The sequence below is a fragment of the Sciurus vulgaris genome, assembly GCF_902686455.1.
Source record: "Sciurus vulgaris genome assembly, chromosome: 7".
Lineage (NCBI taxonomy): Eukaryota > Metazoa > Chordata > Mammalia > Rodentia > Sciuridae > Sciurus > Sciurus vulgaris.
In genome coordinates this window covers 17,116,493-17,139,845 of record NC_136467.1, presented here as the reverse complement: position 1 = coordinate 17,139,845, position 23,353 = coordinate 17,116,493, and the positions used below count along the sequence as shown (strand labels likewise).

The 23,353-nt window shown below is 34.4% G+C and overlaps 1 protein-coding gene across 5 annotated transcripts in view; it reads left to right on the top strand.

The window, feature by feature from the left end:
* Positions 1 to 23,353, top strand: part of TAB2 (TGF-beta activated kinase 1 (MAP3K7) binding protein 2) — a 72,973-nt gene that overhangs the window by 26,429 nt on the left and 23,191 nt on the right. For all 5 annotated transcript variants that reach the window (XM_079146855.1, XM_079146857.1, XM_079146856.1 and 2 more), the window contains 2 exons: positions 12,354 to 12,544; positions 18,856 to 20,356. In XM_079146855.1, coding sequence (XP_079002981.1) covers positions 12,443 to 12,544; positions 18,856 to 20,356 — 1,603 coding nt within the window. In that variant the 5' untranslated portion in view covers positions 12,354 to 12,442. The remainder of the gene's footprint in view (positions 1 to 12,353; positions 12,545 to 18,855; positions 20,357 to 23,353) is intronic.

Sequence of the window (23,353 nt, the reverse complement as noted above, 5' to 3'; positions counted from 1 at the left end):
ATGCATATGTATATTGCCATTTTATATAAAGTTTCGTAAGGTTAATTGAGCATCTGCTGTTCCTGGTATTCTTGGGGAGTCCTGGAACTAGTCCCTTTTGAATTCTGAGGGACAACTTTCATATGAAAGCATCATAGTAGAGATACTAATATGCTATTGTATATTTACTTTGAGAGTACCAGAGAGAATCAGCTTCGTGAAGAAGGTAATGTTTCTATTAAGCCTTGAAGGTTAGAATTCTTCAGAGTGTGTGGCAGAGTGTTTTTCAAGAATTATTCTAAGTTATATGTTCTAAAAACATTCTCTAAGCATCTCACGTGCTTAGAAGAAAGTGGGGATTTGATGGGCAATGGAGCTGTGTCATACATATTTTCAAATGTCAGGTGAAGGACTTTGGACTCTTATTTATTTTGTTAGGCAATGGAAATCCAGTAAAGATTTATTAGTACTAATTCATGTAAGTCGCTGAATCTTTTGGAAAACTGACTACAATAACGTGACGGTTGAATTAATAAGGTTAGGTGTTAGGCAGTAATAATACCTAACTAAGGACATTTATTGTTCTGTTTGTCCTGCATTGTGTGTAGAGTTTGCCTGTAATTTCTCTTTAATCCTCACTACAGGACTATCCTGAGAAGTAACTGATAGGGTACATGTTAAACATTTACTGTAGGACCTGGCCCATAGTAAGTGCTGAACCAGAGGGCGTGTCATATCTACCTTTGTGAATAGAGTATAAGGGTTAGTGAGGAACTTTTAAACTTAATTATAACAATAAACCTACTCTTTCTTCTACTCCCTACTTATTTCTTTAAACCAATTAAACTTGGGTTGGTGGATAAGTAAGCTTATTTAGTTTGAGGGCTTGAGTAAAAAGTTCACCTTGAGTTCCTTGGGGTGAAAAAATTAGACATGGCTTTTTGTTTTAACTGTGTGTCATGAATTAGGAGACTAAGCTTAGAAATGATTAGTCATGGACCTAAAGATGTGAACCCATAAATAACATTTTAGTTAAAAATGTAACTGTACATATATAAATATACTAGAGTAAATTCTGCCTTTGTGTATATCTATCAAGCACCATTTAAAAATAAATAAATAAATAAGAGGAAAACAGCAGAGTAGAGAAGGGTAATAGGAGGAAGAAGGAGGGGAAGGGAAGAGGAGACACCAGGGATTGAAATTGGAGCAAATTAAATTACATGCGTGTAAAGATTATGTCAAAATGAACCCAGCTATGATGTGTAACTCTAATGCACTAATAAAAACATTAGAAAAATGTAACTGTAAATTCAGTCTTTTAAACATCTTCATAATTGATCATTGCTTCAGCTGGTAATTACATATCAGTAACTATTTCAACATAGATAACATACACTTTGAATTATTTGAATGTAGCTGTTGTTGGAGAGGTATAGTTACTTCAAATAACTCATTCTGTTCTACTCTTATTCTCCTGTCCCACAGATCAAAATACAAGCAGTGTTGTGGGGAAATATATAGAGATTCATCTTATAGGAAAATTTTTTTCTTTCACTTTAATTCTACTCTTTCAGTTGTTGATGCTTAATTATTCAAGTAATTTATAAATATATTTTCCTACAAAAATTGAAACATTACACAATTGGAACTAAAGTTACAGACTACCTTTAGAATCTTTCCTGTGTGTTCATACAAATATTTTTCTTTAAATAGATCTTTTTGTCCTTTTTTTTCCACAGAGTATCATATTATTCATGAATTCTGCATCTTAATCTTTTTCAATCAGTAATGTCTTCTAGGATTTTCCATATAATTAATTGAATCTCTTATTTTGCTGAGGGAGAAAAGAAGACACATTATGTTCCTTAGTATAGCTATGTAATCATTTATTCCTCTGTGATGGACATTTGGGTGTTTTGGTAATAGCACACAATTTTTGTTTGTACCGCTTTATATACGTTTTTCTCTAGATTAGATGCTTTCATTTGTATGTAGAAGGATAGAAAAGTAGAACTCTCAGTACTTTATTATTAGTACCATATCCATTTATACTATGTTTAACTCATAAACTCAATTCACTCTCAGAGTTTCTCTCTCTCTCTCTCTCTCTCTCTCTCTCTCTCATCTCACTCACTCATCTCTCTAGCAACTGGCCAGCAGTCTACTCTGGGAATATGTTGGCTGAGGGCTGTGACATTAGAAAGAAGACGAGCAAAGTTATTTGAGAGGAACAGGAAAAATGTAAGGGACTAAACCTGCATAGAAGTCAGTTGGTGAAACTTCTTATAACTTTCTCTGAATCTTCCTATTAAAGTCATATTCAGCCATAATACAGTTTTCGCATATCATTGAGCTAATTGCTTCATTTAAAATGTTTGTGGTTTAGAAAATGAAAACTGGTTCTTTCAAGCACTTCATTTGCTTTTCTCCTTTTCTTTTACCCATAAGTAAGAACTTATTAACATATTTAGCTCTTATGTTCTTTTAAAGATGATTTTTATGCACACGGTAGATTGCCCAAAAATGATAGTGAGAAGTGTCATGGAATGGTAACTTTGTTTCCACCTTAAAGCCCAAGTATGTTGGAAAATAATTATGAGATATGAATAGGAAAATACACACAAGGTAGTCAATTATATAATATGTCATCTTAGATTTATTGCACTTTTCTCAATCCTTAGAAAATGGTAGCACCCGCCACAAAACCACAGTACATAAATTGCCAAGTGTGGCTGACTTGCACATTCCTTTTAGAAGAACTTATAACTGGTTAGTCTTTTATCCATAGAAATAACATTCATGGTCTTGAAATGATGTTAAATGACAAAATTGGGAAATTTTCTTTGTGGGGGAGGAATTTTCTTTTTAAGAGATGGTAGTATGGGTCATTATGTTACTTTAGCCGTTCATGTTTATAGTTTCTCTTTAGAAAATAAATTATTCCATTTTAGACTTATAAAGAAGTTGAGATATCTAACTTTTGGTAACATAATCCTTGAGTTTCTTCAGTCTTAATAGTAAAACTGAACATAATAACTAACTTAAAGCAGTTAGTATTTGGACGATTGATATGTTTCTGTTATTTTATTTTTTGCAAATAACTGCTTATCCATGTAACATTTTTCAGTGTTACAACTGTTGTTAAGTTTATGCTAAAGATTAGTTATGATTTTCTTTTATCTTAAATGGTGATAGTATTTGAATTTTAGATTTTTAACTCTATAGCTAGAATTCTTGCATTTTACCTTAGGAAAATAACTCTATTACAGATTTTTTGAAAGTGTTCTGCCTTGATAGAATTGTAACATTATATTCCAAGGAACATAATTCTAGTAATTTGCTACAAAAAATAATGTTGCCTTTTTTTAGGTTAAATTAATGACATTTATAAGTTCTTTTAAGGTTAATCAAATGTGTAGTGTACCAAATGTTACCTAAGTGGCATAGGCAGTGATATACTGCATATCAGTCTTTTTTATGATGAAGATATTATTTCAGACTAACTAATCACATGTCATTCAGTCCACAGAATACCCAAATTGTAACTAGTGTGAAGAAATTTTCCAATCATATTGACAACCAGATAAGTGGTTGTCCCACTGCACATTTTGGGCAGGTAGTGTTAACAATTATTGAGATCAAAGGATTTTTGGCATATAACCAGTTGTTAAAAATTTAACATTTGGGGCTGGGGATATAGCTCAGTTGGTAGAGTGCTTGCCTTGCAAGCACAAGGTCCTGAGTTCAATCCCCAGTACTGAAAAAAAAAAATTAACATTTGTCTTCCTAAACATCCCTATGACATGCAAAAGTATACGACCAAGAATGGCATCATACCTGTTGAAAAGTGAGATTAGGGATATAGCACTCAAAATCTTCAACTGCACACATTAAAAATAAAAACAAGAATCTTAAATGAAAATAACAAAAGTTTTACTCATCTTAAATGGTTAAGAATTACATAAACACTACAATAAACATAGTGCTTTTTCTTGAGCAAGACCTGAAGTTTACTTCAGTGAGCTCACAAGGGTTGCAACTCAGAGTTATTTGTGTAATAGTCCAAAAAGAATTTTCTGAAATCAGAAAGGAAGTTGTAACACAAGGTATTTACTGGGTATAATTCATAACATGCTGATGAAATAACTAGTAGATAGATGTTAGAGGTGTGTTCATGTGTTGTGTGTACTTGTGTGCAGCTTGTTCCAGTTAGATATGGTTTTCTGTGTTTATCTAGTAATTCTCCCAAATGAAATTGTAGCAAAATTCACTTACTGCTCAAATTATTCTCCACTATATCAACTGTGTTGAAACAAATTTATTATTTCAAAACAGTGTAGAACTAAATAAGGAAAACTTTTGCATTTGGGAAGATAGATAGTACTTGTTCTAGTAGTCTTTAAAAGCTAGATTTATTCTGATGTTTATTTAGAGATTTATTGCAACAAATATGTACTGAACATCCACTTTTCATACAGGAGTACTTAGGATACAGAAGTAGGCAAGGAATCTCACAGCTTTGGAACTGACGTTACTTATGTGGAAAATTTTGCTTATGATCTTGGTTTGGTTGTAAGAGGTAAAATTGTATTGATGGGTAGAAAAAGTAGCAAAGTAGAAAAAGCTTTTTTCTGACCTTAGATTATAAAGTTTTATAAGATAACTTCCTAGAATTCTGTCTAACTCAGGATTTCATGGTTTACAGAAAATATTATCATTTGTAGTAGTTACTATAGAAACCAGTTAATTTTAGGATATGTTGAAATGGCAAGATGCTCTCTCCTTACCTTCTTATTCATAAAATGAGGGAGAATCCTAATATAGTCAGGGAGTGAATTTTGCATATTTCTTCTTCATTATATTATTTGGTTTTCAACAGGAACTATTTTTCTTTGTTGAAATAATTAAAATTTGTACCACTAGGATTATATCATGTAGGAATGGAACCAAATAAAATGATATGCCTATAGTTTTACATAATAATATTACTACTGTAGTATTAGTGTATCTTGACCTTCTTTAATAAAAACCATCATATACATGAAGGCTTCTCATCTTCTTTCATAACAACTCCCCACCACAACACCTTCTTCATAATCATCTTCTTGTCCCTCCTGTCTTATTCTATCCAGACACATGACTTATGATCTCCATAATCTGTCTTCTGTTGGTTACCTTGCTTCGTACTTCAACCATATTATTTAATCTCCTCCTCCCTCCCTCAGTCCAGAGAACTTCCCTATTAAATACCTTAGCACAATTTATAATCCTTTTCTAGCACTAACGTGCAACCTAGTATTTGGGGCTTTTCAGATAGCTTTCTCAGAGTTCCTCCATTTCACTCGTTATTTGTCCCATGTACACTGGAAAGGAAGACCTCAAAAGATTCGATCAGCTTCAACAATCTGCAGCCAGGGTTGCATGCAGACCTATTTATCCTATTTTATCCCTTTCTACTTCATTTGTAGTAGTTACTATAGAAACTAGTTCTACTTTGTGAAAATCCACAGCATTTAAAATAAATAATTATTGCTACCAGTTTGCATTTTTTGCTGTAGGCCAGGAAGGTGTAATAACAGTTCTTTTTCACTGCATTCACACTAATCCTTGAAACTCTTCCAGTTGCTTTTTCCATTTTATAAAGGATGAAATAATGATATCACTGCTTTATTGATCTGTATTTACTCTGTGTTCTTTTTGTTGTTATTTTACTTGGGTTACCCGTTTAATTCTTAACAATAGTCTATGAGCTAGCCACTCTCTGGCTTGCTGTAGGAGGGAAAGGGAAGAAGGGTGAGGGGCAGTCAACGTCAATCTTTTTTCTTTTTTTTCTTAAAGTTTAGAAATGGTAATTTATTATTATTTAGGTCTATATTTACTTATTTATATTTTTTCTTGTAATGTTCCCCTTTTGGTTTATTTTATATTTTAATTGAATCTTTTTAGTTGTATAAAGTAAGGATACATTTTCACGTAATTACAAAAGCATGGGATATAATTTGTTCTAATTTTGTTCCCAGACCCCACTCCTTTCCCTCTACTGTACTGATCCTTGTGCAATTTACTTATGGTTTTATTTTTTAATTAGGGTCTTGTAGACATACTGATGGTGAGATTCACTGTGGTATATTCATGTACATACATTCTAAAGTTCATTGAGATTCATTTCACTGTTCTTCCCATATTCCATCCCTCCTTCCTCCCCGATCTCCTTTGTCTGCTGATCTTTCCTCTATTTTGATGGAATTTCCCTCCCCCTTTTTTTTTCCATTCCCTCCTCTCCCCCCAATTATCAGCTTCAGTATTGGACAAACTTTTCTTTATCTCTATGGTGATTGTTTTTGGATGTTTGTTTTTAATCTCTTATCAAAGTAGTCTGTTAGCTATGCAGTAATACATCTCCTCTAAGCCATAGAATAGAAATGCTTTTCCCCTTGCCCCTCTTTCCATTTTCTCCCCATCCTCCCTCCACCTCATTAGAATTCGAGAATTCTACTGTTTTTTATTGGCTAGGTGAAAATCCACCTTTTTATTAGGCTACATTTGATTAATATTCTACAGGATTTTTTTTTATTTTTAATTTTTTTGTTTGTTTTTTTTAAGTTTTTCACTAAGAATGTACTTTTCTTCCCCAAATGCTAATTTGGGAAAGGACCTTGGAGGTATATAGACTGAGAAATGACTTGGCTAACAATATTTGCAGAAAAAAAAGTAATATAAGTGCTGAATACTAATCACACAAAACTTGTGAAGTAAGTAGGCAGAAGAGTGCAGAGGTAGAGAGGTATGTGAGGTAAGGTAGTTAAAACTAATCTTTATTTTCCTAAGAAATTCATAGATAATGTGTAAAGTTGAAAATTTAAAAAGTAATTCTATGATCATTTTATGTAGAAATTTCAGAAGTAACTCAATGGTTACCTTTGCAGAATAGGAATTGTGTAGAAAGATTTGAGGCAGGGAATCTACAGGTTTTCTTGATAAGTGCACCTTACAGCGCTAAATGGCTTTTTAAATTATTTGTGTTTCTGCTTTAAATTTTTATTCAAAGTTTTCATTAAGGGATAATGTCATGTTAAAATATTTCTTGAACAATACATTATTCAGATATTAAAATCAGTATTCATACATCTTAAAGTTTGTGGGGATGGAAGGAATATTGGCCTTTATGAAAAAATTACTAGTGACTGTATAATGTTTTAAGCATAATACAACCAAGAATATATCTCTTCATGCATTCTTAAATTATAGAATGTGGTAGAGTTGTTTCTTTTACACTCAGGTTTTTATTAATGCCAGCACCAAAACTGCCTCTCAAATTTGTATGCTTAACTCAAAACCTCTCCTGAGCTCCAGACCTTCATTTCCCAACACCCTGTAAGGCAACTTTCTCTGGATGTTTTAAAGGTAGCCTGAGATTCCACGTGTTGAAAAGCAAACCTGTAATTCTCCTCTTTGTACTCTTGGACTTTTCTGTTTTTCTATAGTTCATAGATGGAATAACTACCTAGTTGAGCAAATCAGAAATCAACCTTGACACTCCTCCTTCACCCTAATATCTAATTCATCGCCAAGCTCAAAAACTTTTTTTTCCCATGCTAGGGATTGAACCCAGGGTCTTACTTATGCTAGGCAAGCACTACCAGTGAGCTACACCCCCCAGCCCTATAAATGTTTACTTCCTGAATATCCCTTAAATTTTTATTCTTTTTACCCAGCCTCCATTGCCATCTCTGCAGTATAAACTGTTACCTTTTCCAGGGTAGACTATAGCAGAGTTTTGTTACTGGTTTTCTTACATGCATTGGCTCTTTTCTCAGTACTATAGCCATGTTATTCTCCTTGCCTCTGAGCTTTGAATATTTCAGTGGTTTCCCATTATTCTTAAAATAAACTCCCCTCCAGGTTTTTTGTTTGTTTTTTTTGCTGTACTGGATTGAACTCAAAGCCTTGTGTCTGCTAGGCAAGCACTTTACTTACTACTTAGCTACATACCCAACGCTTTTTTATTTAGTTTGAGACGTGTCAGAGACAGGCCTCAAACTTAGGATCCTCCTATCTCAGCCTTCCAAGTAGCTGGGACTGCAGTTATGTACCACTGCACCCAGCTAAAACCCCTAATTTTAATTCCCTCTATATTTGAGCCTCATCTGTTTTTATTATTCTCTGTTTTTTGTAATTTTTCCTAATGGCACCATGCTACCTTCCAATCTGATCTTGAATGATGTGCAAGAGATGAAAACCAAGACTGGGATAGCAAAAAGAAAGATGGCAGGCAGTAAATCTGGTAGCAGAAGGAGGTGGACGGCAAGTTAAAATAGTTACCTAAATTATAAATTTATGTTTATATCAAACTTTAATCCAGGAATTGCTGTGGTCTGTAGGGCAGGAACATTGACTCTAATACTTGTATCTCCAGCACAGCAGGTGCACAGACTGAACACGCCTTAAATGTGTAAGAGTAAATACATAGATGATGTTAGTCCCAATCTTAAATAATAATATCATTATTACCCAAATTTTGATTAAAATCTCCATCCTTCAGATTGCTTTGCCTTCAGTCACTGACTCTTCTGTCATTTCCAATCTGCTAAATCCATCCAGTGACTTTTTCATTTCAGATATCTTATTTCCATTTGGTGGTGGTTCTTCTCTCTTCTCCTTCCTTCCTCCTCCCTCTTCCTCCTTCTCTTTACTGAGTCCAACAAGCATATTTGCTCTTACATCCATGAGTGTAGTTAAAAGAATTGCTTTAAAATTCTTTAGTCAGTTCTAGGAACTGAATCACCTTGAACTTATTGGTTGCCTTTTCTCTTGGGCATGCATCATTTTTTTTTCCTCTTTCTTATGTGCAACAGTTTTAGATTGTATTTAGAATATGAGTGACATGTAGAAATTCCAGGTTCTTTTATGTTCCTCCAAAGGATATTGATGTTTGGTTTGTTTTTAGTGGGCATTTAATTAGACTGAACTCACACTACAAACTAGAATCTCAGATAGGTTATTTTAACCTTAACCTGGCTGCTTGGACTGTCTCACATATGTATAGAGATCAAATGTATGTACGGGGTGTGTACACACAATTTGAGGCTTCTTCTCTCTGGTTCTCCTCTACATGATGTACTCACTAGGCTCTCAGCAAGTCTTTTTGGTCATTTCAAAGTCTGCCCTTTAGTTCATCAATCAGATAAAGACTGTGGCTCTTCTATCTGGGTTTTAGCTACTCAAATCAATTGGATTCTTACTTTCTGGAAAAAAGCATTTTTTAAATGGAAGGTCATCATCCTGTTGTTCTTCCACATTCTTGTTTTCCTTTTTCTATTTATATTTCTGCCTTAAAGTAGTTGTTTTTATACTTTTTAAAGTAGTTTTTTAATACTTTCTAATGTTTGTAGATATTATTTCTTGAGTTGGTTCAGTAGAATCTATTGAGTCATAGGTGGAAGTATACATAAAATACAGTTGTATATTTGAGTAATTTTCTTGTTGTGTGTACTCAGTAGTATTAGAAAAACAAGAAAGTATGGTAAGAGCTTTGTAAAAATGTCTTAATAAGTCGTAATTTGTTTATACAGTTCCTCTTTTAAGTAAAGGTGTTCCTCATTTAGACTGAGGATTTATTTGCCTCTCCCTAAAGTTGTGTATAAATAATTATTTTCTCCAAATTTCATTTGAAATCTGTATTAGAAACTATAGTATTAAAGGACCTATAGTAAAACCTTTATTTCATCCCATGAATATTTCATCTTTTGTATAACAGGAATGAACTAGAGATATAGCAGTAAACTTTAAAGGCCTTGATCCTATGGAGAAGTTTTAGGGATAGATATATGATGGATCAAATATATGTGAAATATTGATAAGTAAAGAAAAAACTGTGAGAATGTGGTGTGGGGGACATGGGCAGAGATGTGGTATTATTTTAGATAGAAAGATTGATCAGGGAAAAGCAGCCTCTGAGGAAGTGACATTTTATCAGAGATCTTAATGAGTTTAAGAGAGGGAGCCATGCAAGGAAAGAACGTTTCAGGCAGAAAGAGCCAAAAGTCCAAAAGCCCAAGGGGAGGAATTTGATTGGCTGCTTTGAGAATTTACCAGAAGACCATTAGGAACTGAAGGAATAAGAAAAGTGGTAGATGAAGTTAGAGAGTTGGTAATTATTCAGAGGCCTTGTAAAATCAGACTTTAGCAGGGTGTGATTGCTCTCATTTACTTTGCACAAAGATTACTCTGCTTACTAGAAGAAGACTGGGAGAAAGGAGAGCACCAAAGCAAAGAATGACGGTGGAGAGACTTGCAGGAGTAATCTAGGTGAATTATGATGACGGGAAGGGCAGTAACTAGTAGGAAAAGTAGTCAGATTCAAAATACTTTGTAGATAAAGTCAACAAGACTTGATAGTAGATTAAATGTGGGATAAGAGAAGGACCAAATGGATGAATGACAGAGTGGAAAAGATTGGGAAAGGGTGGTTTGGATGGAGGTGGATTAAAAGTTGAATTTTTGGACATATGAAGTTTGAAATGAGTTTAAAGGAAATGTCAGAGAAGCAATTGGATATGCTGGAGAACAAGGAAGAGGTTAGGATGGGCTTGATTGCCAAGCTTCAGTATGTCAGTGCTATTTGAACAAGTTTTTTTGAATGAAATTACCTTGGAGAGGAATGTAGGTGTTGTTGCAAAGAAACCCTATATCTGAACTCCATTAACCCACCAACCTTCAGAAGACCAGAAAAGGAAGGAACTGGCAAAGAAAACTGAAAAGAAGTCACCTGTGGGTAGAAGGAAGCCAGAATAGTACATATCTCAGAATCCAAATGAAGAAATTGTTCAGAGAATGAGGAAATAGTTCACAGTGAGGAGTGAGAACTTATTTTGTGGCCTGTAAGCCTAATTGGGGTAGGCCTAAATAAGAGATTAGGAGGAAGGAATGAAGACCTTTTAAGTATAAATAACTCTTCCTAGGAGTTTTATCCTAAAATTAGGGAGGGACAGAGAAATAGCCTGGTAGTTAGAGGGATATCAGAGGAGACTTTCTTAAGATGAGCATGTTTATTACCCCTTAAGTTATTTTTAAATATCATTTACCAATTTTCAGTATTTCTCTTTTCTTCTGCAGCCTATTTGTAGAAACACTACTTTGAGTGCCAAAATTGTGTATGCTTGTGTGTTTTTTATGTAGACATGCTTTTGGAAAATGTGTAATGCAAATAACTTGGATTGGCAGTGATTTTACCTTTGAGATGTAACTAAACTGAAGTCACATCAGTTTAAAAAATTAAGTAAAATGTAATCAAATAATAATAATTAAGGGGCTTACTGTGCATAATTGATAAATAAGTTTTTATTCTGTTGAGGACTCAAATTCTTTTACTCTATTATGATGAAGACTATAAAGTGCTAGGTACACAGTAATGAACAAGAGACCTTGTTCTTACATTCCTAAAATTGAGACTTGCTAATGAAAATAAAAGAGAAATACTACAAATAAGAAATGAGTTTTAATAGATCGTATCTTGTTAAATTTATCCTAAAATGAAGTCTATTTTAAGTTTTAATCCAGTGGTATGGTTTTAAATATTTTAATATTTTATTTAGGTTTAATATACTTATATCCTGTTTATGTCCCAAAGAGGTTTTCAAAATTAATCATGGTTTACATTAGGAATAAAAATAAGGGGGTAGTTCTTAACTTTGGCCGTAGATGAAAATCACCCAGGGAACTTATGAAAATCCATATGCTCCAGTTGCTCCCTAACCAATTAAATCAGAACCTCTATGGTTGAGGCCCAGCCTTAGTATTTTTTAATACCAATTTGATAGACACAGAGGGAGTAAAATATTACTGAGTTTCTGAGAATCAGTTGATTACACATTTAAGTATATTTGAAAAATAAAACCAAAATATCAAGTATATTGGATATAGATTATTAAGCTTTAGAGAAAGTGTGCAAGTCTTAGAGAACTAAATTTTTTCATGTTTTCTTTAAGAACTTTAAATAGAAAAAATGAGATTTCTTATCTCAGACTATCCTCTGTAATCATTAAGAAAAAAACCAGTAAAGCTTTTCATTCTCTTCTTTTAAAACTGAGGGAAGACAATCCTGACAGTAATTTCTTATAGAATGCTTTTTGCCAGAGCCATTATAGAGCATACAAATATGAAAGAATTAAATAGTATAAAACTTTGCCATCAGGAATTATACTTAAAAGACAGTATAACTATATGTTAAACTTTGTAGGCCAAAATAACATTTTTATCATTTATATTGGTAGATGCTAAGGCACACACCCATTTGTACTGAAATTTTAAATCCACACAATATTCATTCTATACTCAATTCTCATTAAAATTTTTTTTTCTTTCTTTCACAGAAAATGCTTGGACAGAAGAGATGAGTACTAATTCCACTAAGGCCTAGAATTGCCTACTGTGCAGATAGTCCTGATCAGGCAATATACGAATGGCCCAAGGAAGCCACCAAATTGATTTTCAGGTTTTACATGACCTGCGACAAAAATTCCCTGAAGTACCTGAAGTCGTTGTGTCCAGGTGCATGTTACAGGTCAGTGTTCAATGATTTCTGAATTTATTAATACAAATCTGTTGTTTTATAAACATTAGAAAAAAGCTCTTTTAAGTTATTATGCTGTGATGAAAAGAAATGAACTTTGGTGTGAGTCATGTGGCCTTTACCAACATGGGGTTCTCTGTCCCCCATCTGTAATATGGATACTACCCATCTCATAGAGTAGATTCAAGAATGAAATGAATTCTGAACGTAAAGCACTAATTATGTTCCCATTTTAAGTAGCTATGAACTTGAACATTCCATGCATATTGGTCAAGGCCCTCTTTGTACCTCTGTTTCCTTACTGTAAAATGACCCAAGTTTGACTTGACAAGTTCTCAGTTCTAAAGAAAAAAGTTTATTTTTATATTTTTAATTTAGTTTATGTTTTCCAATTAATATAATAATTGTAGTATCCTTAGTATACATAATTTTAGAAATCCATAATTATGAATACTTAGTGATAGTATGCCTTCCCATTTGAATAAACTAGAAATCTTTCTATGAAAAAGTGTTTGGGAGCTAGGTGCACGCCTGTAATCCCAGCCACTTGGGAAGCTGAGGCAGGAGGATTGCGAGTTCAAAGACAGCCTCAGCAAAAGTGAGGTGCTAAGCAACTCAGTGAGACCCTGTCTCAAAATAAAATACAAAACAGGACTGGGGATGTGGCTCAGTGGTCAGGTGCCCCTGAATTCAATCCCCAGTACCAAAAATGGGGGGAAAAAAAAGTATTTGGGGCTCAGTCAGACATATTACAAATGACAAATTATTTTAAAGATTGAAATTGAATGAAATTTTTATTAAATCTATACCTGGTAACTTTTGTTCATCCCTTTATCACCTTTTATCTGTACTTTTAGTTGGTGTACCTGCCCTTAGGCTAACCCACTTTTTGGTCTCTCCAGTCCATTGTCTTACGTCTGCCTAAGTGTCTTTCTAAATGCAGATTTTTGTCATGTGTTACCTGCTTAAAACTTTTTGATTGCTCTCCATGCCCTTCAGAATGAATTGCCTTTATCTTGTCTGGGCATGCTGGATTCGAAATCTTGGCTTTTTCCACAGCCTGATGTCTTATCATTTCTTCCTTCCCATACTCTATGCTGTGGTCATTCTGAGACATGGAATTTTCCAAATTCATCTGACTTTTTGTAGAGTATAATGGTTAAGAGCATATGTTTTGGTAGTAAACAGACCTGAGTTCAAGTTTGGAAGTTATTAGCAGTAATTTAATTAACCTCTTTGACCCTCATTTTCTCATCTTCTTTTCCTCAGCTGTACAATGAGAATAAAAAATTTCACATAGAATTAAATATGATAGACTATGTGCAATGGCACACTCCTGTAATCCCAGTGTCTCAGGAGGCCAAGGGCAGGAGGATCGTGAATTCAAATCCATTCTCAGCAACTTAGTGAGGCTGTAAGCAACTCAGTGAGACTCTGTCTCTAAATAAAATATAAAAGGGACTGGGGATGTAGCTTAGTGGTTAAGCACCCCTGGGTTCAATCCCCAGTACCAAAAAAAAAAACAAAAAAAGAATTAACTATGATAATGCAGGCAGAGCAACTAGTAGGATACCTGATGCATAATGAGTGCTCATGTTAGTGTGCCAATACTACAAGGAGTAATAATAGAAGAAGTCTTGATAAATATTTAGTGAATGAATCCATAGTTTACATGTGCCAGTATAGAACATGAAAGTAAAAAAAGGGGAGAAGTAGTAATAAGAATGAAGTTAGAAGTTAACAAAGGTATGAGAAAGGAACAGAGTTAGTGGGGAAAGATCATCTCCCCCCAGAACCCAAGTCTCTGTCCATAATTTTTCAAATAAAATAGAATTTTGTAGTAAAATTTACATTGAGTGTCCATTAAGTCAATGAAAAATAGAAAAATGCTGTAGATTCTTCAAAATTTCTTAATCTTGATATTGAAAGAACCATCTAGAACACTTCCACAGCTCAGTAATAGTTTATACATTAACTGAGAGTATAACAGAATTTTGTGTAGAATTAAAATATTTTCAAAAATACAAAGATGATCTCTAATATACTCTTGAATATGATCTTCAGGACATACTAAGAAAACAAGATGACCTTGAATAGGGTGTAAATATACACATAATATATATTTGCCCTTGATTGCAGAAATACTGGATTAAAAACAAAATTAATAAAAAGATGGTTAACAATAGAGGATAAAAAGGGCAGACCAGATGGGGATAGAGTTAGAACTAAGACTTCTCAACATATCTTTTTTTATTATTTTGATCTATGTAAATTGAACCTATTTTTAAAAAATAATTAAGTATTCAACTTTACTAACAGTTACAAAATATTATTTAGATTTCCTTTGGGTACCCAAAAGTTTCTCCAAAGCATACTCCCCTACTTGGCATGCTCTCCAACTAGTGAGAATGAGGACTAAAGTGTAGTCTGTTTTGCTTGCAACTTATTTGTGAGACAGATCATACTTTTTAAAGTGAGTCGATGATCTTTCTGGGCATCCAGGTAATTTGCTTTTTAGCTAATACAACAAGAACTGTGACAAAAGTGGCATGAGAAGTGTCCCTCTGGGTACAGCTAGGTTGCAGGTCTTCCACATATAGGAAAATACTGTTCCACTGTAGAGGCAAATGGGTTACCTCTGAACGTAATATAAACACCTCTTGTTTGGTGACAGCCTATCTTTTGGGAGCTGCTGTCCCTTTCTGCTGGGTGTACTTCTGTCCTTTCTCTTGAGCAATCCTCCTTATAGTGTCCTGGTTCAGAACTTCTTAAGGAGAGGATTATGCCGTTAGGCCTCTCCTTGTTAAATGATTTTATTTATTGCTCAGAGTCCTCTTTTGAAACTACTCACATTGTTTTTGTGTGTGTGTGTTGAAGATTCTCTGATATAGGTATATTACCAGCAGGTATAACTTGTAGTTTTTCAATTTGCCTTTTCATTTAATAATTAAAACTTAACTTAGAATATGTATGGAAATATTACATAATTAACTCTTTGTTCCCTTTTTAACTGAATTTTTACAAATTTTTAATTCTGCTAATATGAGAATTAAACCTTTAAGCTTAAAATTGCTGGATTTTTCTCCAAAATAATTCATTAAGTACTTTTCATTCAGTATATGTTAAACCTTACTATTTGTTATTTCCCTAGTTGAAGACCTCTCAGATGACCTCCACCCATAGTCGCATATTCCTGATCCCCACCATTTCTGTATCCTGTTTATTTGTTTACACATGAATTGAGATCAGCAGTTGTAGTCCTTCTTACCTGCCTAATGAATGTTCCATAAATGTTGAAGGAGTAAATGAATCAGTGTTGGAGAAGATTAATTATAGGGTGTACTTTGATACTATTAATTTTGCCCATTCAGGAGTTTAGGGAAAAAATGAAAAGGAAACTGGAAATATGATTCAGACTTTTTTGGTAGTCTTGAAGAAAATGTAAATTTATGGCTGTGTATGAAAGAACAATGATTCTTATTCTTTTTGTTTGTTTGTTCTAGGGGATTGAACCCAGGGGCACTCTACCTGTGTACTGGGTGCTGAGCTACACCTAGCCCTTTTTATTTTGAGACAGGGTCTTGCTAAGTTGCTTAGAATCTCACTAAATTGCTGAGGCTGGCCTCAAACTTGTGATCCTCCTCCTGTCTCAGCCTCCTGAGTCCCTGGGATTAGAGGGGTGCACCATCACTCCTGGCTTGATTCTCAATCTTTTAAAAACTCATATTCTCCTCACCCCATTTTGATACATTTAAAGAGAGTCCTCTGCAGTTTCCCACTAAAATTAATCAGGGCTTCTTTGAGAAGTAACTGAGTCCAGGTCTGAAGTAAGACATGATCTTGTTCTGTCGGAAAGCAAGTAAACTGAAAAACTACTGGGTTCATACTGTATGTACAGAGTTGTTCTGCTAAAGATGCAGTGTAATGGCCACAATCAAAACAAAATATTGAAGCAATAGGAGTTTTTAGTAGTACTAAAAATAGATATTAGTCACCTTTGGAGATTTCTAGGGTACCAACTTTAAAAGTTATTCTGAAAAATAGAGAGAAAGAATCTTCATCCAGCCTTTTCAGTACAAAGAAAGAGTAACCAGTTTTTAAAAAGTAAGTTTTCAAGGAGAATTGCTGCTAATAAATAAAGTGTGCATTTTATAATTGGGATATTACCAATACCATTTTACAACCCCTAATGAAATATTTCTAAACAGTGATTATCAACAGCTGCTAATAATCATTAGCTGGATCAAGCTGACAGCGTAAGACTCTACCAAGTAATTGATTTCTCTAGAGGATAAGTAATACAAGGTCACATGAATTATGGTAGAGCTGGGTAATCTAATGAGTATTGCTTTTTAATATGGACATATAATAATTATTAATTAAAAAGAATTAAGGATTTTTGAAAGCTCAAGAGAACTAAAGCAAAAACCTTTATAAATACGAGTATGAAAAACATTCACAAAGGGAGTGAACTTGGATTTGGTAGGAATATACATTTTATTTTATTGGCATATTCATTCTAATGGGAATGATGACTGAGAGGAGGTAAAGGAAAGACAAAGTTTCTGTGTCTCAGCTTTGGCTTAATAAGAATATACTAGAAAGGGCAATAAAGTTAGCAAAAAAACCTGTTAGGCACATTAATTCAAGTCTTATTATAATAATCAGATGATTAAAATTGTGATCAATTTTTCAGTTTTATTTGGAAAACTAGTATATATCAATTCAAGACTTAAAATAATTTTTGTAGTATGAGAGATTTAAATCGTTGGTTTTAGGTGGCGGGGGAAGGTTGACTAGTGCCCACTTTTTCATTCTACCTGTTCACACAGTATGGACTGTCGTGTTTCTTAAGAAGATTTCAAAATGCCTTTGTAATCCAGTTCTTTCTTGTGTGATTTTTATCTCATATCAAACTGCTTATACATGTTTTAAGTTTGTTCTTTTCTTTAGGTCTAAAACTGTCTGCTTTGTCTTAGGCTCCTAATCTAGTCCTCTTTGAATTTTTTTTCTCTTATGTCCAAGTTGTATTGGCTAGTCTTCAGTGATTCATTTCCAACATCAGACACTCATTATTCTGTCTTCATTTCCTTTCATCTTGAATATCAACAGAATTAACCCTTTATGTCTTCAGTTTTCTTTTCATCTTCATTCAGTAGCTCTCCCCGTTGTTTTTAATAAAAGTCAATCTCTAATGTGACTCGTTTTTCAAATATCCTTCATTGTTGAATCCCAGTTTGCTTTTCCAACCATTCATTTCACAAAATTTCCAATATGAACCTTTAATTCCAGCCAGCTCTGTTCCAGTCACTTTGTTGGAACATACTTTTAATAACTCTTAGATTTATGTCCTCCATTATACATGCCATTCTCTTCACCAAGAATTCTTTTTTTTTTTTCCCCCTAATCCAGTTCTACATATCCTATGGAATCCATCAGGCCATACTTCCCTCTTATTCCCATCCTTTCTTAAAATAGTCTACAATTTTAATTTGTGTTAAACTATAGTATTAATATGGCACATACTTATTCATATTAACAATGTTACTCTTTTCAAAAATCTATGGTTTGTCTTCCTGATTGAGTTGTATACTCTTCTAGGAGAAAAACTCAGTTTTGTCATTGAGTCTTCCACAGACTCAAGACAGTGCTATGCATATGGTAAATATTTTTATGGATGATTTATGACTGTAAGTCATTTTCTTTTGAGGAGTCTTTAAAAAAAGCCTATTTGTTTTGTTTTGTTGTTTCTATGGAATAGATTTTTATGGTGCTTAATTTTTCATATGTAGACAGGTATTTTACAAAAAGTGAGAGAAAGCATGAGAGGAATTGAAATGACTGGTATGAATTTTAGAACTTTTAAAATTTAAATTCTGTGAATTAACTTGTTAAAGGATCATCAGTTTAAAAGATTTATGTTGCACTTTAATGTGCAAACACTTAATAAATTTATATCATTTAACTTTTCAAAAAATATACAGTGTTACAGACTTACATTGAATATTTTATTTGACATTAAAATAGTATTTTTAATTAGATTACAGTTTTATTGTGTTTCCGTGAATCCATACCAAGTAGCTTCTAAAACTATGATTTGATTCACTTTTATTTATTGTTTTTCCATTACATTAGTGAGAATTTTTAATTCAGCCATTTGTATAAAAATAATTCTTAAAAAGGTCTAAATATATGTTAAAATTGTTTTAGCCATTAACTTGTTAATCAGAATATTTTTATGGTGATGACAGTCTTATTACTTCTAATTGTTAACATCAAGCTGTTTTTATTTTGTTTTATAGAATAATAATAACCTGGATGCCTGCTGTGCAGTTCTCTCTCAGGAGAGTACAAGGTATCTTTATGGTGAAGGAGACTTGAATTTTTCAGATGATTCTGGAATTTCTGGTCTACGCAATCACATGACTTCTCTCAACTTGGACTTGCAGTCACAAAATGTTTACCACCATGGAAGAGAAGGAAATAGAATGAATGGAAGCAGGACTCTAGCACACAGCATTAGTGATGGACAACTTCAAGGTGGTCAGTCCAGTAATGAACTGTTTCAGCAGGAGCCGCAGACAGCACCAGCTCAAGTTCCTCAAGGCTTTAATGTTTTTGGAATGTCCAGTACATCTGGTACTTCAAATTCAGCACCACATCTTGGATTTCACTTAGGCAGCAAAGGAACATCTAACCTTTCTCAACAGACTCCCAGATTTAATCCCATTATGGTAACTTTAGCCCCAAATATCCAGACTGGTCGTAATACTCCTACATCTTTGCACATACATGGTGTACCTCCACCTGTACTTAACAGTCCACAGGGAAATTCTATCTATATTAGGCCTTACATTACAACAACCAGTGGTACAACTCGACAGACGCAGCAGCATTCTGGCTGGGTATCTCAGTTTAATCCCATGAACCCTCAACAAGTCTATCAGCCTTCACAGCCTGTTCCCTGGACTACTTATTCTGCATCTAATCCTCTGCCACATACCTCAGCCCAACAGCCAAATCAGCAAGGCCACCAGACCTCTCATGTCTATATGCCCATCAGTTCACCTACTACTCCACAACCACCAACAATTCATTCATCTGGTAGCTCACAGTCTTCTACCCATAGCCAATACAACATTCAGAATATTTCAACAGGACCTCGAAAAAACCAGATTGAAATCAAACTTGAACCCCCACAAAGAAACAGTTCTTCAAAATTGCGTTCTTCTGGACCTCGAACCTCCAGCAGTTCCTCTTCGGTCAACAGCCAGACCTTAAATAGAAATCAGCCCACTGTTTACATAGCTGCCAGTCCCCCAAATACTGATGAGATGATCTCCCGTAGTCAACCTAAGGTCTATATTTCAGCTAATGCCACCACAGGAGATGAACAGGGCATGCGGAATCAGCCCACACTCTTCATATCCACAAACTCTGGGGCATCTGCTGCCTCCAGGAATATGTCTGGGCAAGTGAGCATGGGTCCTGCCTTCATTCATCACCACCCTCCCAAAAGTCGAGCAATAGGCAGTAACTCTGCAACTTCTCCTCGAGTGGTGGTCACCCAACCCAATACCAAATATACTTTCAAAATTACAGTTTCTCCCAATAAACCCCCTGCAGTTTCACCAGGGGTGGTGTCCCCTACCTTTGAACTTACAAATCTTCTAAATCATCCTGATCATTATGTAGAAACAGAGAATATTCAGCACCTCACGGACCCTACCTTAGCACATGTGGATAGAATAAGTGAAGCACGGAAATTGAGTATGGGATCTGATGATGCTGCCTACACACAAGGTAATGTTAATGAAAGGAGGGATGATTTCTCATGCTGGGCTTATTATTGTATATTCGATTTCACAGCAGAAATGGGCATTAGCATTACTTCATCTTTTAAATGGTGCCCCAGCTAATCTTAACATTTGAAAGCATTCATGTAAATTTCAATTTTATTATCATTTAACTTGAAGTTTGATAGTATTATCAGCTCTTCAGAATAACTTGAAGATTATTTATTTATCAGTGTCCATAACACTTTCTTTTCAGTTCTTGTACCTGTACTAATTCTGACTTCCCTTTAAATTTATGCAAGTAAAAACCCATAAAGGGCCTGGGATTGTGGCTCAATGGTAGAGGAGCTTGCCTAGAATGCATGAGGCTCTGGTTTCAATCTCCAGCACCACATAAAAATAAAATAAAGGTATTGTGTTTACCTACAATTAAAAAATACATATTTAATAAAAAACAAATATACTTTTTAATAAGAAATAAATTGATCCCACCTTCTTTGACTTGAAGAAGAAAGAATTTTCTTCATTTTATTGATAGGACATTTTAATTCTTATGTTCTATTAAAGTCTAAATTGCTACAGAGTCCTAGAATAATTTAACTCAAAGTAAAATTGAATCTTGTTCCTGATATTTACCTCTTTAAGTCTCCCTAAATGTCAGTTAATTATTTCTTACTTGGAATTGTGAATAAGAATGTTTAGTTTTAAATCTGTCTTGTTTATCCTTTTCTGAAATAGACTAGTTTATATTGAGATAAAATTAAATTATTCCTATATTTATTCAAGTAGACAGTATCTGTCTTATATTTTATATAACCCCTTAAGCTACTTAATTTTCAGTAGGAAATGTAAATTCATTCAGATAAGAAAGTGGAGATTACATATTTGTTTTTTTGAATGTCAATGCAAGTGTATAGATTAGCTAAGAGTCTTAAAGCAAGAAGACATGTCGTAGTCATCTTCGTATCCTCAGTGAATTGTTCTGTGTATTAACTGGGTTGGAAAACACTATGACATCACCTCCATGCAGCGTGCAGCCCCTGCTACCCCTCGCACCACTCGTCCTTTTAAAAATTTCTAATATACTATTACTGAGTTACCCTTAGAGAGGCCTGATTATTTGGGCTTTTTTTTTTTTTTTTTTTTTTTCCTTTTTCTTCTTATTTTGTTTTAAGCAGTTATATACCAGTGATTCTCTAATCTGAGCAGTGGTACTTTGAAATTTCCTAATCAATTATAAAGATTCTGAAAAATAAAGAAAATGCCCAGAGCTCAGTCTAAACTTGCTCAATTAGAGCCTCAGCTTGAAGAACCTAGGTGTTTGTGTGCAGTGTGTGTGTGTTTTGGAGGTCCACGGGTGATTGATTACACTAGAAATTGTGTTCAAACTTATATTTTCCCTGTATCTGTGACTGACTGGAATCATTTTTTCTTTTCTCTTTTTAGTTTCAATACATGAATTTCAATATACTATTATTTCTTGTACTGGTGTTTACTCCTTTCCTTTCCCCAGAGTCGTCTTTCTTCTTCTCCCTTTCTGTCATAACAGCAAGCTTCTAATATTTGGGTAGTTGATAATGCTTTAATGAGTAGAAAAATTTTTATGAAGATAATTTGACAAAAGAAATTATCAAGTAGACATTTTCATTTAACTGGATAGCAAAAATTCTGCCAACAAACCTATTCATATTTAACTCAGATGTGAAAAGAAAGTGTTGCTTAAAAGTGCCATCTCCAAAATTTTTCTCTTCCTGTTCTTTCTTGAATCTACTAGTCAGGAATTTTCCCACTGTAGTCAACCAGAACTACTGTGGAGGTCATCTGTGATAGATGTTGTTGCTCTACAGCCGGCCAACATCTGTCCAGCTCTCACCTCTCTTGATCTGTAGATCAGCAGCTTATGACACAGTAGGTCACTCTCTTTTCTATGAAATAAATGCTTTGTTCCTTTGGTTTCTAGGATACTACTCTAGGATTCCGAATTTTTTTTTATTCTTTGCTGTTTGTCCCTTATCTTGGACCTCTCACCTCTTTACTCTTCCATTTCTTTGTTCCCAGTGATACCACAGCCTCACAGATTAATTCCTACACCCCTTCTCTTTTTCTGTACTTAGGTGATCTCATTAAACCCATATACTTTAAATAGCATTATGTACCTGTGACTCCCAAATTGGTAACTCTAGATTTCTTCACTGAGTTCCAAGCCAGTTTATTTAACTACTTATTTCATATCCTCACTGGAACATTGACTAGGCATTTCTGTGTCTTAAAACAGCTTCTGACCTTCCCCCACCTTGCTCTGCCTTTGCCCAGTCCCATTTTAGTTACTGGCAATTTAATTTTTGTAGTGATGTGAACAGAAACCTTGTAAAACATCCTTGATTCCTTTCACATTTTGCATCTATTTTGACAGCAAATCCTGTCAGCACTAACCTTCAAAGTATTCAAGAATTCTGTCTTACCATGACTCTGGACTGAGCCAGCATCATCCCAGACAGAGATTTTTATAGGATCCTCCTTGGCTCTCACCTTGCCTTGGGGCTTGTGGTCTTCTTTCAACTCAGCAACCAGGGATATGCTCTTCAAAAAATATGTCACTCCTCTGCACATGATGGCTGTCTGGTCCAGAGCAAAACCTGGGAAGCCTTGCTCTGCTGCTCCTGCCTGCCAGCTCTTCTCCTTTCACTCACCGCCTTGCTTGCTGTGTGTCAGCCCTGCTGGCCTTCTTACTCTTCCTTAAATGTGGAAGCTATACCCTAGGACTTCTGTGCTTGATATATATATATTATCTTATTTTTTTCTCAGAAATTCAGAGTTAACCCCCTCCTGTGCTTCAGATCTTTACTCAAAATCACCCTTTTAATGGACATCTCCCTACCTAAACTTAACCATCACCCAGCATTTCCTATCTCTCCGTCCCTGCTTGTATTTATTCAAAGAGGGGGATAAATAATGTAATATTAAGATATATAATAATACTTGCTGAAAGCTTACTGTGTTTTCA